This window comes from Triticum aestivum, chromosome 6A (assembly GCF_018294505.1).
Source record: "Triticum aestivum cultivar Chinese Spring chromosome 6A, IWGSC CS RefSeq v2.1, whole genome shotgun sequence".
Classification (NCBI taxonomy): domain Eukaryota; kingdom Viridiplantae; phylum Streptophyta; class Magnoliopsida; order Poales; family Poaceae; genus Triticum; species Triticum aestivum.
The window spans coordinates 605,954,323-605,969,565 of record NC_057809.1 but is presented as its reverse complement, the minus strand read 5'-3'; the positions used below and the strand labels follow the sequence as shown (position 1 = coordinate 605,969,565).

General features: G+C 44.7%; 3 protein-coding genes across 12 annotated transcripts; 1 reads left to right on the top strand and 2 right to left on the bottom strand.

Annotated features, from left to right (window-relative positions):
• Positions 1-1,797: 1,797 nt before the first annotated feature.
• On the bottom strand, positions 1,798-4,214 carry LOC542934 (60S ribosomal protein L23). Its single transcript, XM_044549073.1, has 4 exons — positions 4,097-4,214; positions 2,941-3,225; positions 2,318-2,359; positions 1,798-2,084 (listed from the first exon to the last, which is right to left on the bottom strand). Exons 1-4 carry the CDS (start codon positions 4,107-4,109, stop codon positions 2,002-2,004), a joined length of 423 nt encoding a protein of 140 aa, XP_044405008.1. The 5' UTR covers positions 4,110-4,214; the 3' UTR covers positions 1,798-2,001.
• LOC123128950 (protein PHOSPHATE STARVATION RESPONSE 1) lies at positions 4,158-12,339 on the top strand. 10 transcript variants are annotated; one of them, XR_006463541.1, is made up of 11 exons: positions 4,159-4,573; positions 4,787-4,885; positions 4,966-5,402; positions 5,502-5,703; positions 5,796-5,963; positions 6,573-6,673; positions 6,762-6,830; positions 6,926-6,969; positions 7,071-7,177; positions 9,384-9,452; positions 9,533-10,050. XR_006463541.1 is itself a non-coding variant. In XM_044549067.1 (10 exons), the coding sequence occupies exons 1-9, from the start codon at positions 4,424-4,426 to the stop codon at positions 7,136-7,138; spliced, it is 1,338 nt and encodes a 445-aa protein (XP_044405002.1). In that variant the 5' UTR covers positions 4,159-4,423; the 3' UTR covers positions 7,139-7,177; positions 9,384-10,050. The 10 variants fall into 10 exon arrangements, 5 of the variants coding, with proteins under 5 accessions (XP_044405002.1, XP_044405003.1, XP_044405004.1 ...); XR_006463540.1 differs by having other exon boundaries at positions 4,160-4,573; positions 7,071-7,194; XR_006463543.1 differs by lacking the exon at positions 7,071-7,177 and having other exon boundaries at positions 4,158-4,573.
• Positions 12,340-12,557: 218 nt separating this feature from the next.
• Positions 12,558-13,562, bottom strand: LOC123128951 (uncharacterized). The gene is made up of 3 exons (XM_044549074.1): positions 13,282-13,562; positions 12,963-13,188; positions 12,558-12,861 (listed from the first exon to the last, which is right to left on the bottom strand). The coding sequence occupies exons 1-3, from the start codon at positions 13,335-13,337 to the stop codon at positions 12,724-12,726; spliced, it is 420 nt and encodes a 139-aa protein (XP_044405009.1). The 5' UTR covers positions 13,338-13,562; the 3' UTR covers positions 12,558-12,723.
• Between the last annotated feature and the right edge of the window lie 1,681 nt (positions 13,563-15,243).

Here is a 15,243-nt window from a genome sequence, read left to right as displayed (position 1 = left end):
CATGCGCCATGGATGTTGCATGCTGTCACGTGGGTGGAGCCCATCAAAATGATGATTGTGACTTGTCTCTGCTATGTGCACACAATAGTTTCAATAAAAAATGTACGCAGAAGATCTGCGCCTATTGTTAAACTGTATTTGTATGTAGCATTGCAGCAAAAAGTGCATAACAAAAGCCTAAAAAACACAAATTAAAAAAAATCATATGTTTGTAACATAATTTCAGTACTTTTACAACGAAAAAAGAACGTATGTAGCATTGTGCAAAAAAAAGCTCACAACAAAAAAAAACTATGGAAGCAAAATTGTTATATGTTTTCTACATATTTTCTAGTATAAATTTACAACTAAAAAAGCACTCATGTAGCAGTTTGCTGGGCCATTGCAGCTTTCATGGAAGCGCGAGCCTCCAAGAAGCTTTTCCTATCGCCGGTTGAAGCCTTTTTCATATACAATTGAAGCATTTTTTTGTCAATGGTCGTAGCTTTTTCCATTGCAGTGTCCTGGTTGAATATTTTGCATCTACCGTTGAAGCTTTTTCTATCAACGGTTGAAGCTTTTTTTCGTTGCACGGTATCCTTGTTGAACCTTTTTCTGTCAACGTTTCCGGCCTTTTCTTTTTTCAGTGCCTGGTTGAAGCTTTTTTTATCTATGGTTGAAGCCTTTTCTGTCAATGGTTGCAGCACTGACTGACCCCCTAGATTCCGCCATCTCCGATTGAAACTTATTCATGATTGGTTGTGGTTGTAGCTTTGCGGGTTGCACAAAACTGGCTGTAGCACTCATGCAGCAAAAAGATAATGCTGATTCCAGCGAAAGATACTAGATATTTGTGGTTGTTGCGTCAGTGGGAGAGTAATTTTAGATGTGTGGGGACTGAGGTGAGATGAAGAAGCGATAAGGCCAGAGAAAAAGTAAGGAGAGAAAAAAATGCATAGGAAGAGATCAGAAAATCGCTTGAGGGTGGGAAACGTTTCCCAAAATTCTAGGAAAAGGTGCATGCGGATATGTCCATATTCTAAAGTTTCACAGAAAAGCAACATTTTTTGGGCTGTGCAAGAAAGACAAAACATTGTGTCATCGAATACTATTTAGAAATAAAATTTATCTTTTTTACAGTGATGAAATAAAAAGAATTTTTTCATAGAACTTTGTGCAGCGGACATTTTTTTGCAAACATGTATGCGCGGAATTTTGTTCTATTTTTTTTGATATTTTAAATAATTTTTTAAAAAGTGAGTTTAGATGTACCTGGTTCAAGACGTGCCAACTCGCTAAACTATCTGCTTCTTTGCTTCTTTATTTGCCGTTCATCCTTAGATAAACTTGAAGTCAAAATGGGCTGCTCGCTGCTTATTCTCTTTTACAATGCTCTCATGGTTGCTGTTTGTGCCTTCATGCATCTCATAGATTTTTTGGGATACAGAGCACGAATCGGTCCATGTTCTTGGGCTCCCAACTTGGCCTAGAAAAGCAAAGCACCGTTTTCCAATTTTTTTTAGTTTCTGCATTTCGAACAGTTGTCAAGGCGGCACACCTTGTCACATTCACCAACTAACTTGTTTCCTCATGCCACGGTAAAATAACAAATATCGTCAAATTATTCGACCAAGCATTCTCCAGAACTGCAAGTTTTTTGTTCATGGCAACTGCATATTTGCAGCTCAGTTTGGCCTCTCAGCAATGCTTAGAAAAAAAATGGCAAACACGCACCAGTTCATCACAAGCTCACACTTAGCAACAGACTAATTAACATTCAAGCCAGACTTCTCAGGTGAATACTTGACACAACAGAGATAAATCCGATCAAAAGCTCTTTCAGGTTCAAACTGAACAAATCTTAGCAGCCAAACCACAGTGCAAAATCTTAAACCTAACAGACAATAATCCAGCAGCATTACATAATCCAGGAAACTCATCCTCAAGGGCCACAAGTAAACTAGAAGAAAAGAGGGACATGCTATCAAAAGCTTTGATCATCTAGCTGCTCCGGCGATCAGATCAGACGATGGCATTCGCGGCGCTGGCAATCCTGGGCCACAGGTCGGCGCACTCCTTCCCGATCGGTCCAGTGATGGCAGAACCTGCACAACCAATGGATGCTTGAATCAGTCAGGCTGTTCATCCAGCTATGATATAGTCAGAAGTTGCATGGAAATAACTACTGAAGCTAAATTTATTGATCTGCTTTAATCAGCTAGAAGCATTGCATCACATACAGCATGTATAATACAGATTCAATGATTGTAACTTCCAATTGCCTGTAATTGATGCAACATGCAGAGCAAAATTGAATCTACCAAGAACTGATTTATACCTTTCATCTCTCCCTTTGGGTTCACAATGACTCCAGCATTGTCTGCAAATATGACATAGAAACATTAGATTTGAATTTTGACAAAATCAGTCACTGTGATCCAACAACACTTGAATGGCCAAAGCATCAGAATGCAATATACGGAAAGCCTCAGACAGCTTCAGGACTAAACAATTCTCACATGAAAGGGGAAAAAGGCAGTGGTTTAAAGCATTCTCACATGGACGAAGAAAAGATGTCAACAGTTTATCAGCTGAGATGCTTATAACATGTGCCAAGGGGTAATTACATAATTCAACAGAAGATTGTACTATGTTCTTCTGGCCAATTTGCATGTGCTTCATTGTGACAAATGACCACAGTGAAGAGGTGTTCACTCTTCATGTGATAATAATGAAACAATGACATAGAATATGTACATGATGAATTAAATTTGCTTCCAGCAAGTAACAACAGGCAAGTGTAATTTCACAGAAATTCCATACAACATGTAAAGCAAGTGGTTTCAAAAAATTAAACAGTGGCAACTACCAGCTTAATAGACAGCAAACTCACTAGGCAGATTAAATAACTACAGTACACTAGCACAGAATGACCCATTCACAATAAGAACTCAGCCATACCTTCAAAGTACATGAAGACACCGTCCTTTCGGCGCCACGGCTTGCGCTGCCTGACGATGACAGCCGGCATGACCTTCTTCCTGAGGTCAGGCTTTCCCTTCTTGACAGTGGCCATAACCATGTCACCAACGCAGGCAGAAGGAAGCCTGTTGAGGCGCCCCTTGATTCCCTTCACGGAGATGATGTACAGGTTCTTGGCACCAGTGTTGTCAGCACAGTTGACAGTGGCTGCCACCGGCAGACCCAGCGACATCCGGAACTTGTTACCAGCAGAACCTCCGCGCCCTGCAGTTCAAGAACAAGCACACACAAGGAGATAGTTAGACAAAAGGATCACATATATCTACAGTGCACTAAACCAATAATCTAGAGATGCATGACAGCCACACACACGTTATGATTACACAGTATCATGATCGTTTCTTCAAAGTTAAACAAGGACCATATCTACTTACCGAGCCAAGATGAACACAAGCATCTGATAAAATTTACAACCATCTGTCCACTTGGGCAGAGACATGCAACTGTCCAAGGGTTCATCCAGCATCTAATACAATAACTCCCCAGCCGAGGAAAAATGGGAGGAAATCACCTTGCATAACAGCTCCTATACACTGAATAGAACATTTAACAGACTCATATTTCAAACAAAGAACTAATTTACCCCATGCGAGCTAACAAACATCTATCTAGCAACAAGCGTGCACACCATTTTTTGACCAGGAAAAGCTAGTCACAGGCAACTTACAAGGATTAGAGCGTCGCAGATATGTTCACTTCCAACCCCCTCTAAGGCCCTAAAGTGGATTTGAACAAGGGCAAGGCAACGATCCATCCCACATCAGTACAGCAAGCAACTACACGGGCCCAGCAGGTAGCAACCTCGCACCAACAATCAGCTGAGTAGATCCATTCCTAAACATCCTCTACAGCATATACACAACCACCGACGGATCTAAACCACCACCAAATTCGCACCAAGAACAGGAACAAATCGCGACTACTAGTAGCAAGAAAACAACACGCGTTCGGCCTCCAAATCGAGGCACACAACGCCGCGCGATCCATCCAGAACTACGCTACGAGACTGCCACGAGGAGGCCAAGCAAGATCATGCTGGGAAGAAATGGAGGAAGGGGGGAATTTTTCGCCGTACCTCGCTTCGACATCTTGGAAGAGGGGGTGGTACCCGGCGGCGGCGGAGGGGGAGGATGGGAGGCGATCCTCCCGCTTATATAGCGGCCGCGCCTAGGGCTTCGCGGCCGTTATGCACCCACACCCCTGTATCTCATCCCTAACTTCACCCGCGTCCTCGGGCAGGGGCTTTGTAAGCCATGACACGCAAATGTAGGATAGAACGGGGTGGTTTACGAAAAGGAGGGCGCGGAAGAAATTAGGGCTTTGGGTTTGGGGGCTGGTTTCTTGCCGATCCGTCCCTGAGGAAGCCGGAATTGCGAGGAAGGGGTCTGAGACTGAGGAGGAAATGGCGGCCATGGACGAGGTGCTCGCCCTGGTGCCGGGGTTCGTCGACATCCTCGTCCTCGCCGGCGGCCGCGCCTCCTCCGGTGCCGCCGCCACCTGGCGCCCCGGCGACGTCCAGAAGGCCCTCCGCTGGGCGCACTTCTTCGAGGAGGTAATACCACGCCCCGCGATCCCCCTCCCCCGCTCGACCGCGCTAGGTTTCGCCTCTTCCTGCCCCTCCACGCCATGGCGCTGGTTACCGTCTTCGATGTGCCGCACACGCAGTCCCAGCCCGTACTTGCCACCCGCAGGATTTGTGTGTTGCAGAATGCTGTATGTGAGGTGCCATGGCATGACCAATTTGTTCCTGCATTGTTGCGTTCAGGTCTTCAGGAACCTGCGTGAGTCCGGACAGTACGAGGATTCCGCCAGAGAGTTCGACGCGGCGCTCGCCGAGCTCGCCTCAAGCCCGGGTTTCCCCAAGGTGCTTCCCATGGACCGTTTCATGTATGAAATGTTTGTTATGATTATGTGGGTGCTGATGTTCTGCTTCGTGCCGTGCAGGGCCTTGCCGACATGCGATCGGAGACGCTCTCGGCGGCCACCGAGCTGGTCATAAAGCATTTTCTGAAAGCCGAAACAACGAGCGTGGAGAACATCCGTGCTCTTCTCGAAGCGGTCGTGGGGATGGATATCGATGTCATTGGTGCTGGTGGTGGGCGTGATGCGTGCCAGCAGTATGTGAAGTCGATCCTGAATATGTATCTGTCTGGTTTGACGCGGACCAAGAGTGGCGGCGATGTCGGAGTTCCCACCACTAGTTCTGATAGACTGTATGCAGAATCCTTGGTTGTGGGTCATTCGCAGATTCTGGTTAACCAGCTTCTGGAGCGGTTGGATTCAGCATCGTGTATTTCTCTGGCTGAGAGAGGACTGCGCACACTTCTGGACAGCGTGAAGAAGAACAGCTTCAGTGATCCAGGCAGCCCAGTGATCCCTAGGTACATAAGCCCTTAAACACACTCAGCTTCGGTATTGTGTTGTTTGTTTTCCATGGTAGCATGCTACAGTTTGAACTCACACGAAACTTCACGATGCAGAAAATCACAAACCATCGAGAATTTTCTTCGGTGGAAACAGTGGAGAGGGCGGTGTTTGTCATACTTACTTGATGAACGCACCGTTAGGATTGTGTCTGGATCTAGTTTTATCTTTAGTGCTCCCAAGGAGCAGTGGATGAAGGTGTTTGAACCATTAACAGTTTCTGCAGATTCTTGTCAGAGTGGCCTCGTTGAAGTCATGGTACATATTCTTGGCTTATCCTTTAATCACCTGCACTATTATGTACTCATTCTCTGCTAGAATATCAACAATATATGCATTTGTCTTTACAGGAGATATGCTTGCTGGGTTTGGTTTCAAGGCGATGGGACACATTGATAGAGAGCTTTGTGTCGCATATTTTTAGTTCCCTTCCTATATCCAAGCAGTATGCTGATCTGCACCAGTTGCTTCAGGGAACTTATCGGGGTGAATGCCCAGACAAGATTCGTAATTTGAAGGTTCTTTGTGTCTTTTATCTTATGTCTTGTTTGCAGCTCGCTTTTGCCCAGCATTTCTTGCAAACATCAGTTTTGGTGACAGCATTTTAAAATGAAGGAATCCTATCCCTGTAAACCAAGTGGGCAGCTATGCAAATTTAGGAAGAACCTCAAAAACAGTTACACCTCAATGACAAGTACTGTTAAGCACCATTGTGTCAACTATCTAGTGTCTCTAATAACCAGATGAAAGGAACACTAATAACCAGATGAAATCAAATCCGCAATACAGTTACTGAACCGTGCTTTGGCAGCTGACAAGAACTTGACATCGACCATTCATTGAAGAGAGCTGCCAAATTTCCAAAAAAGCGTCCTCAAAATTGAGTAATAGGCTACTGGCTGCCTGCTGCCTTTATTGGTTATGATTTATAAGGAGCATGCCTTTCAGGGCTTTCTCAGGAAGTAAAATATGTGATGTGGACATAATATATGTGAAATCTAGTATTTTTCTCTGCTGTCGATTTGTTGTTACCATCTTCCCTTTTGCACTGAAACCTCACAGTTTCTTGAAGCTGTTAGTATAACCATCTTGAAAGTTTCTTTAACCAAACCTTCCAACTCCAACAGGAAAATGACATTCTTGAGTATGCAAGGCAATCATTGGAAAGTGAACCGCACATATTATGGCTTCTGCCTCCAGTTCTTACTGCTGCAGCAATTCCGCCACGGTGAGCTTTTTGCTCTTTACCCTAAAGTGTGTCCCTGCTGATCTGTGTGATCATGTAAAAAGTTTAATATATGCATTGTATCTTGTAGGTCGAGCTTGTTTGAAATATACCTTGCTGAAATAGATAAGCAATTTGATGAAGCTGTTTTCACAGAACGGTATTACCAATAGCCAAGTATTTACTATAAGCTATGTTAAATTTCCAAGTTTTCGTACCAGTTCTCATCGTGAAAGTTTATTGCTTCAATTGCAGGAAATGTAATTGCAGAAGAGATGGAATAGAGCAACATGATAGCTGTAAGTAGTTTCATAGTTGTAACTACTCCGTTTCTCAAATTTCAAATCGAAAAACCACCCAGTGCTGCGAACTCTCTAAAAATACCTATTCTTTGTTTTAGGTGAGGTTGCCGAAAGGATTCAATGTCTCTACGCTTTCCATGTTCAGCAACCTCATCCAATGGTTTAGTAGCGGCGGTAGTTCAATACAATACAGGAAATTTGCAATGTGCGCTTCCACTCGAAGTAATTTATTTTCCAGGCTGGCTGCAGTAAATTACTTTGCATGTGTGATGATGGTGATATGATGAACGTTAAACAGCAGGAAATCAATACACTTTCTGCATGATAAAAAGTTGAAAACTGTTACTGATCAAAAGTCACTGCATATAAACTGGTCTAATACGAAGATTGAATAGGTTCTTTTTCCTCCTTTTCCGCCTTCCAAGTTGACAATCTATGATGAAATGCAACTATCTTCTTGTCCAACACATGTTCAATTTAGGTGATTAATTTGCATCGTATTTTTTCTTATCTTTTGTTCTCTTTTTTCTGGCCAATGAGACATGAGTCTTCTAGGGTGTTTGTTGGACAATCGTAGTTTGACTGATGTCTGCTAAATGATTTTTATATTTATTTTGAAGATACAAACCAGTCTCTTTAATCTAGCCTGGTCGGCTGGTAGTATCATGGCAGACAAATCCCATTAGGAAAAAAAGAAGACCAACCAAAGCACTCCTTATCTTGATCTACATAAGGTGTCCACTCTTTAAAAGGTTGAACTTTGACCATAAACTTGTTGTACAATACAGTCTTCATAGTTACAAATTCACAACGATAGGAAAATCTTTTAAAGTACGAATGACATGTCAATTTTGTATGACATGATCCACATATTGTAGATCTAATTGCGGTCAAAGTGTAAATCATGGAATTAAATCAACAGCGGGACTGCATTTTTTTCCTCTGATGAAGTTACTGAAGAAAATTATTTTCCAATTTGCATCTAACCAATACGCAGCTAACATTTTCTTCCCTATTATTTTGCCTGTTAGTGCTTCTAGACTCCACCTGCACCAGGTCAGAACTCTAAAGCATGATTAATAAATTATTTACGAAGTGCTGTATTCCAGCTGTTCCTATTCATACAAAATGAGAAGATGCATATTTTTGGATAAGGTAATTTAGAAAGAGACGTTGTCATGCCAGCTTCTAAACAACCTTCTGTTACATGCCAAATTGGGTTTGTCAACTCCAAAGCACCTAGTTGCCAAAAAGATACTCCATGATTGCAAGCTTATTGTTTTATGGAATATTGCTTCATCCACATGGTTTAGAGCCAAGCATGAGGCCTGGGCAAGATAGCTCTACCATGTCCCGAAACTGCTTTTATGTAACCGTGTCAGTTCTTTTTTACAAGCTCCTAACTGATCGGTGTAATAGGTTAATTCACAACTTCTGTATTTCGGTCAGACCAAACTGGCAGCTGTATATCTGTTGCCATAGTTCCCCTTGCAGTGTATATCTATGTTCTGCCTTGTAAAGCTTTAATTTTTTCTAATCAATCTACCTCTGGGTGGTTGATGCATACAACAAGTCAATAGCTGGCAGGTTTTAAAAATATCCATTACACAGGAAGTAACTCCATGTGGTCCCCATTCTTAAAATAAAATGGAGTCAGTTTAAAATATTGGTGGACTATCTGCTTGATGGTTATAGAACTTTAGATACATTTAGCAGATTCAGGGTCCCCCTCTAGAGCCATAGCCCCACCTACCCTCCCCTATGCACACAACGAATTGAACTCCTTTCCATTCTTAGCCCCTGAATTGATCCTAGTAACACATCTTTGCTTAAAACTTTAATCCCTGTTCTTCTATGATCCCGTTCTCCAAAGAAACAAGTAAGTATCAACATCGATTCAAGTAATTCTGTAACAGCAACGCAGAATCTGCATTAAGTTGCTCTTTTTTTGCAACTCTTTTGTCTGATTTCTCTCTCAGATTAGTTATTTGTTTCCCCTTCAAAGAAAAAGATGATTTAGTTCTTGGTTCTTCTATTACATCAATTATGTTCCTTCTGGAAACTGCTGCAATAGTCGGGGCTTGTTCTATTCAGTTCTTGGATACTTCTTTGCTTTTTATATTTTATGTTTAAGAAGGGATTGAATCTGCAAATCATATTGCACATGTGTCTCAATCCTTTGCAGTTTGTTCCTGTTACTTCTTGATTACACAATCTTTAGTTTACTCGCAGTCTCTAGAAGTATAACTGGCAATTACCAATGTGCGATTCACATCATAATTCCGGTGTTCAACTATGATTTTCTTTACTAAGAGGCATAATCTGCTTGATATTCACAATTTTAAGAACCTCACTGATTTGCTATTTGGGGGTTTATAGTAATAATTTTCTATTGTCTTGCATATATGTAGAAGACAAATTCTCGCTAGTCAGTGACCTGGGAAAATAAGACGCTCCAATTATCTCAACGATTGAACAAGGCCAGAAAAATATTTCTTCACTGTTTTCCTTTCCAAGTTAGAATCCGATTGGCCCTTACACTTCTCCAATGATATGACAGAAGATCTATTTTAATGGGCTGAGGTGGATCATCCAAGGGGTAATGCACACAGCCATACATCAATAATGAGTCAGTTTCACAATGGAGAAGTTCCTCGGTTTCTTTCATCAGATATTAATCTAGTACCAGTACTCTCTGAAGTCACAGTCCCTAGTTTTTCAGAGTATAGGACATCTTACATTGAAAGGGATATGAGCTGTAGTTCTATCACCTCATTCGATACCCTATGCCAGCCATATATGTCAGCTTCCAATTTCACTTCAGATCTTCGTATCAACAATGGACCACCTAAAGGGAAACTGTCTTTTGGATCACATGTTATTGCAATATCTGGTTGTGATACTTCACTGCCATCAGCACATTCATCATACATGGCTAATCCAAATTATTTAAGGATGGTCTATCCCAAAGTATCTGAGGGAATAAACTTGGGTCAAGAACCACTCCCAGGAGTATTTGGATATCCAGCAACCATTGATATTTCTGATCAACGAAATGTGATTGTCAGCCAACAAAGCCAAGACATCATTACAATTGATCATATTACCCACCTTGCAAAGCAAAAAGAGTGGTACTCATCTGGGAGTTCAGAGCATTTTCTGGGAAGTTCAGGTTCTGGTGGATCTGTGCTTAAGGTATCCATCTCATTTGACTCTTTTTCTGCTCGTGATTTGCTCTAATTATTCTAGGAGTTTTCAGTGTCTTCTCTTTTCCATTTGGGAGAACACTCCACCTTCTTGCAGCTCCAGATGCAACCTTTTTCAGATAATATTGTTGAAGTTTGTCCCACATGCTTAATGAAGTTACCACCTCATTTGCAGGCAGCTGATGCAAGTACAACACCTTCAAATTATGCATATTTTCATGGGCAGAAAAACGGTTCGAGTTCTTTCAACGTGGATGAACTTTGCAGTGACAATTTACCTTCTTCAGACACTACTCCAACCAAGTCAAGGATGCGCTGGACGCCTGAGCTCCATGAGAAGTTTGTTGACGCTGTTGACAAGCTTGGTGGAAGTGAAAGTATGATCACTGATGCTTTCTTACGCTTTTTTAAATGGAGTTTTTCTTACGCTTTATTTTCTGCTAATCGTGCTTTGCTCACTGATGAAATTGTATGGGGCAATGTATGCTTTTAAACCGGAAATATTAACATGTTTCTGACTGTACAGTCATGTCGGTATTTGTTGTACTCCCTCTGTTCATTTTTGTAAGACGTTTCAGACATTTAAGACAACACCCAAAACAGTTTAATTTCAGCTGTCTAAAATGTCTTACAAAAATGAACAGAGGGAGTAGCTTTTTTGCTAAACATTTTCCATGTATCTAAGCCCTCTTTCTGCAGAAGCAACTCCAAAAGCAGTCCAGAAAGTTATGAAGGTTGAAGGGCTAACTATATACCATGTAAAAAGCCATCTACAGGTCTACATTTGTTCATTCTGAGTTTTCAGTGAGTTTTTTTTATTTCTTCTGTATTTTCCTGATGGCCGCGGGTTACTCTTTTGCAGAAGTATCGTACAGTTCGCCATCAATCTGAATCGTCTGATGGTTTGTGTGTTTCTCTATGTCGCACCGCTGGTTTAATGTCACCATTGCAAAACATACAAGGACTATTATATTGTAGTGAATTACTCCCTCTGTCCCATAATATAAGAACGTTTTTGACACTACACTAGTGTCAAAAACGTTCTTATATTTTGGGACGGAGGGAGTAGGATACTTCAGTAGACTTGTTACTTTAACGTTATCATTGTTCTTGCTTTTTTACATTATGTTATTTATGTGCAGCCTGTAGTCAAATTTAAAGAAAATTGTTGAATGTAGGATTTTATGCTTACTTTTATTTTCTGTACTTTAGCAGGCACTTCAGCAGAGAGAAGCAACCACATGGATGAAGTTTGCTCCCAGAACATGAAGTGAGATAATCATTACCTGATATACCCTTGCTTTTATTACTATTGTAAAGACTGTCTTGACGTAAATTTATATCTTTGCTTTTATTACTCTTGTAAAGACTGTCTTGACGTAAATTTATGTTGTATATATGTACCACCTGTGCACCAACCTGGAAGATATGTATGCCATCAGTAACCTATTTTAGGTTCAGACGTACAGTATTTCAAAGGCATCCATAAAATGGCTCAGTGCCCAGTCCACAGTAAAGTTGTGTCTGTGCGAGTTCCAGAGTTCTAATTATTCACTTTACACTTGGTGCAGACACATGGAGGCCAGTGAAGGGCTAAGAACTCAGATTGGCTTGCAGAAGCAACTTCATGCACAGCTTGAGGTATGCATATTCTCCTTGTAACTGGCAAGAACAGACGTGTGAACTTCCATCTATTTTAGTAATTTGGGTTCTCTTTTATTTTTCCCCCCTCTTCACAGCTCCAAAGAAAGATGCAGCTGCAAGTAGAAGAACACAGCAAGTACCTGGAGATGGTGATCGCGAGGCAGGGCGAGAGCCTAAAACAGCTCGGCGCGCTACCGAGGTTCCAGCATTCAAACACGCAGTCTGTGGATCACAAGGAAGCATACAGAGAACAAACAGCAGACGCTGATTCAGCGGAAGAGAACCATCCGGAAAAGGAATGAATGCACATCATTTACTCGGAATCGCAAACAAAATGAGCTGATTAGATCGAAAGAGTAGCTCAGAAAGTCAGGATCATAGCCTAATCTAATTGCTGTCTCAGGTGATCTTTTTCAGGCACTGTAATTATTGTGGGCTGACTTTGGTACACAGATTTTTGATTTGGAGCGCCGAACATTTATTTCTTCATACCAAACTATGGTCACATTTTAGTTTACATATGTTTCGTCGATGGCAGCACCGCCATACATGGCGGGCCTGTTTTTCACCTTTGATTTGATGGTGCTCACTGGTTAGGAAGCTTTGTTGTATTTACCTCTCTACAGCTCCTAACATCTCCCTGTACTGCAAACCTGTCATGGATGATATTGCCATTATTGTCACAGCTTAGCATCTAGGCTGCTGCTCACGGGGTGCCTGTCTGGAACGCATGAATTTAACATGGAACGGCTGCACAGGAGTGCTTTATTTCGATGCTACTTGATCCAGCACAAGGTGCAGTGTGATGTGATTTATACATATGTTACAGACACATATTGGACACAGAGATGAGGCAAGCTTGGGCATAGCAGGTCGTGTCGCTGGAGATGGGTCCATCCCATCAAGCCGCCTGGAAGGCCTGGGCAAACTGCAGCCACACGGGGCTCTTCTTCAGCTCCTGGCACGCGCCGGCGAGCATCGCCCTAACTGGCTCCGCCGTCCCGGTGGAGTAGAGGTTGCCCCGCAGCCCGCCCTGGATCTGCTCAAAGATGAAACATACAGCGTGAAACACAGTTGTAGATCACACCTTGTTAGCAGTTGCAGAAGCAGAGATGGCAGCGAGCGAGCGTTTGAGCTTACTCTTGTGACGACGGTGGCGAGGTCCGGCGTCTGCGCGGCGGCGCCGCCATGGAGCGTCGTCGTCGTCATCCCGGCCGGCCGCGCCTCCTCCGCGACGAGGATCTCGGCCGTCATGGCTCCCGCGTCCTGGCCCGGCACCGCGGCGCCCCGGAGGCCGGCGTAGGGGAGCGCGGAGTGGCACGCCGCGCAGTCGCTCTGCATGAACACCTTGGCCCCGCGCTGCGCCCTGCGAGTCCATCACAACCAGCAACCATCAACCCCCACGAGATGTTCAGAAGAAGAGTTCAGTGAGTGCTGGTGGCTGGTGTGACGTGCTTACGCGTCGCTCGGCCACGGGTAGACCGGGCACGCGACCCCCGTCGGCGAGGCCGCCATTGGAACACCTCACCTGAGCTCCGGCGAAAGTGTGTCTGTGTGTGGCCACCGGCGTGGTTGGAGGTGGATATGTCTGTGATTATGCGCTGCTGCTGCGCGGCTCACTCTCTGCAGATAAATGTGGTGTGGTGAGTGGGTCGTGGGGACGGTGGGAGTGTGGCGGAGCTCGTTGGGCTCTGGATTGGGATGACGTGGAAGCACACTGAAGAAGCCGCCTTTCTGCCGGGGCAATGGAGCCCGTTTCCCTCTTGCCAAGGCGGGCTTAGAGCATCTCCAGCCACGTCTCCAACAGGTTCTTTCTAGACGTTTTTGTTGCGCCGGCGCCGAAAAAACGGCCCAGTCGCGTCCCTAGACGCCGAAAAACGCCGGCTCGGGCCTTTTTTCCGCCCGGCGATCACAGGCCGAACCCGGCGCATTAGGGACAGTTGGGGGCTCCGACGCAAGGGAAAAGCGCGGCTGACCCACGCTATCAGGGGAAAAGTCAAGGTTTTCTTCCCTGATTCGCCTCCCACCCCCGCGCCCTCGGCCGCCAGTAGCTATATCCCGGCGCCGCCCGCCGCCTTTCACCACTAGATAGCCATTCCACGCCAGAAAAATAGCAAAGCTTCGCCGCAGCAGCCCCTCCAACAGCAGCTGGGCGTTTCCGGCCACGGAGGGGTAGTTTAGCGGCGGGGACACGCCCACCGGGCGCAAGGTGTTCGGCGATTTGCCTGACTCGGCGATGGACTCGGATGACGAGGAAGCGCTCGCCGCGCTGCTGGAGGAGGAAGCCGAGGCCGACATCCAGGAAGAAGAGCATCTCATGGTGTTCGCCGTCCTCGCCCAGCTGCTAGCGAGCAATGAAAAGCCGCGGCGAGGTGGCTCGGCGCCGGGGCGGGTGAAAGCAAAGAACCGGCATCGTCTCGAAGGCTACTTCATGCTCTACTCCGACTACTTCGCCGATGCTCCACTTCACGGCGAGAAAACATTTCGGCGCCGTTATCGGATGAGCCGAAAGCTCTTTCTCAGGATTGTGAATTTCATCCGGGAGTTCGACAACTACTTCAAGTGCAAGATGGATTGCATCGGCGCCCTTGGATTCACCTCCATCCAGAAGTGCACGACAGCGATGAGGATGCTTGCATACGGAGCTCCCGGTGATTCACTCGACGACTATGGGCGCATGGCCGAGTCCACCAGCATAGAGTGTTTCTACAAGTTCTGTCGGGCAGTGGTGACAGTGTTTGGACCTCAATACTTGAGAACACCCAATGCGGAAGACACTGCTCGGATCCTAGCACAGAATGCAGCAAGAGGATTTCCCGGGATGCTTGGAAGCATCGACTGCATGCATTGGAAATAGAAGAATTACCCATTTGCTTGGCAGGGGATGTACAAAGGCGCCAAAGGCGGTTGCAGTGTGGTACTTGAGGCGGTGGCCACACAGGACCTCTGGATTTGGCACTCCTTCTTTGGTATGCCAGGAACTCACAATGACATCAACGTGTTGCAGTGCTCTCCTGTCTTTGCCAAGCTTGTTGAAGGTCATTCTCCTCCGGTGAACTTCGAGATCAATGGGCGGCACTACAACAAGGGGTACTATCTAGCTGATGGCATCTATCCAAGATGGTCGACATTTGTGAAGACGATCTCAAACCCTGTGCCAGGAGGCAAGAACGTCTGGTTTGCGAAGGTTCAGGAGGCTTGCAGGAAGGATGTCGAGCGGGCATTTGGTGTGCTCCAATCTCGATTTCTTGTTGTCCGGTACCCCGCTCAGACCTGGTCGAAAGATCAGATGTGGGAGATTATGACTTGCTGTGTCATCTTGCACAACATGATCATCAAGAGCGAGCAAGAAGACCCAGTGTTTGACACTGAACCATACTATAGGCAGGGTCCTCTAGCCGAAGTTGATCACCAGCTACCG

What these genes read in the sequence shown, in the direction of transcription:
- LOC542934 (XM_044549073.1), bottom strand. An exon ending in TGTCTTCATGTACTTTGAAG is followed by an intron (nt 2,360 to 2,940) that starts GTATGGCTGAGT and finishes TCATATTTGCAG; the next exon opens with ACAATGCTGGAGTCATTGTG. An exon ending in CCCAAAGGGAGAGATGAAAG is followed by an intron (nt 2,085 to 2,317) that starts GTATAAATCAGT and finishes TTGGTTGTGCAG; the next exon opens with GTTCTGCCATCACTGGACCG.
- LOC123128950 (XM_044549067.1), top strand. Translation starts at nt 4,424, where the DNA reads ATGGCGGCCATGGACGAGGTGCTCGCCCTGGTGCCGGGGTTCGTCGAC. An exon ending in CAAGCCCGGGTTTCCCCAAG is followed by an intron (nt 4,886 to 4,965) that starts GTGCTTCCCATG and finishes CGTGCCGTGCAG; the next exon opens with GGCCTTGCCGACATGCGATC. An exon ending in GCTGCAGCAATTCCGCCACG is followed by an intron (nt 6,674 to 6,761) that starts GTGAGCTTTTTG and finishes TGTATCTTGTAG; the next exon opens with GTCGAGCTTGTTTGAAATAT.
- LOC123128951 (XM_044549074.1), bottom strand. Translation starts at nt 13,337, where the DNA reads ATGGCGGCCTCGCCGACGGGGGTCGCGTGCCCGGTCTACCCGTGGCCG. An exon ending in TACCCGTGGCCGAGCGACGC is followed by an intron (nt 13,189 to 13,281) that starts GTAAGCACGTCA and finishes ATGGACTCGCAG; the next exon opens with GGCGCAGCGCGGGGCCAAGG. An exon ending in TCGCCACCGTCGTCACAAGA is followed by an intron (nt 12,862 to 12,962) that starts GTAAGCTCAAAC and finishes ATCTTTGAGCAG; the next exon opens with ATCCAGGGCGGGCTGCGGGG.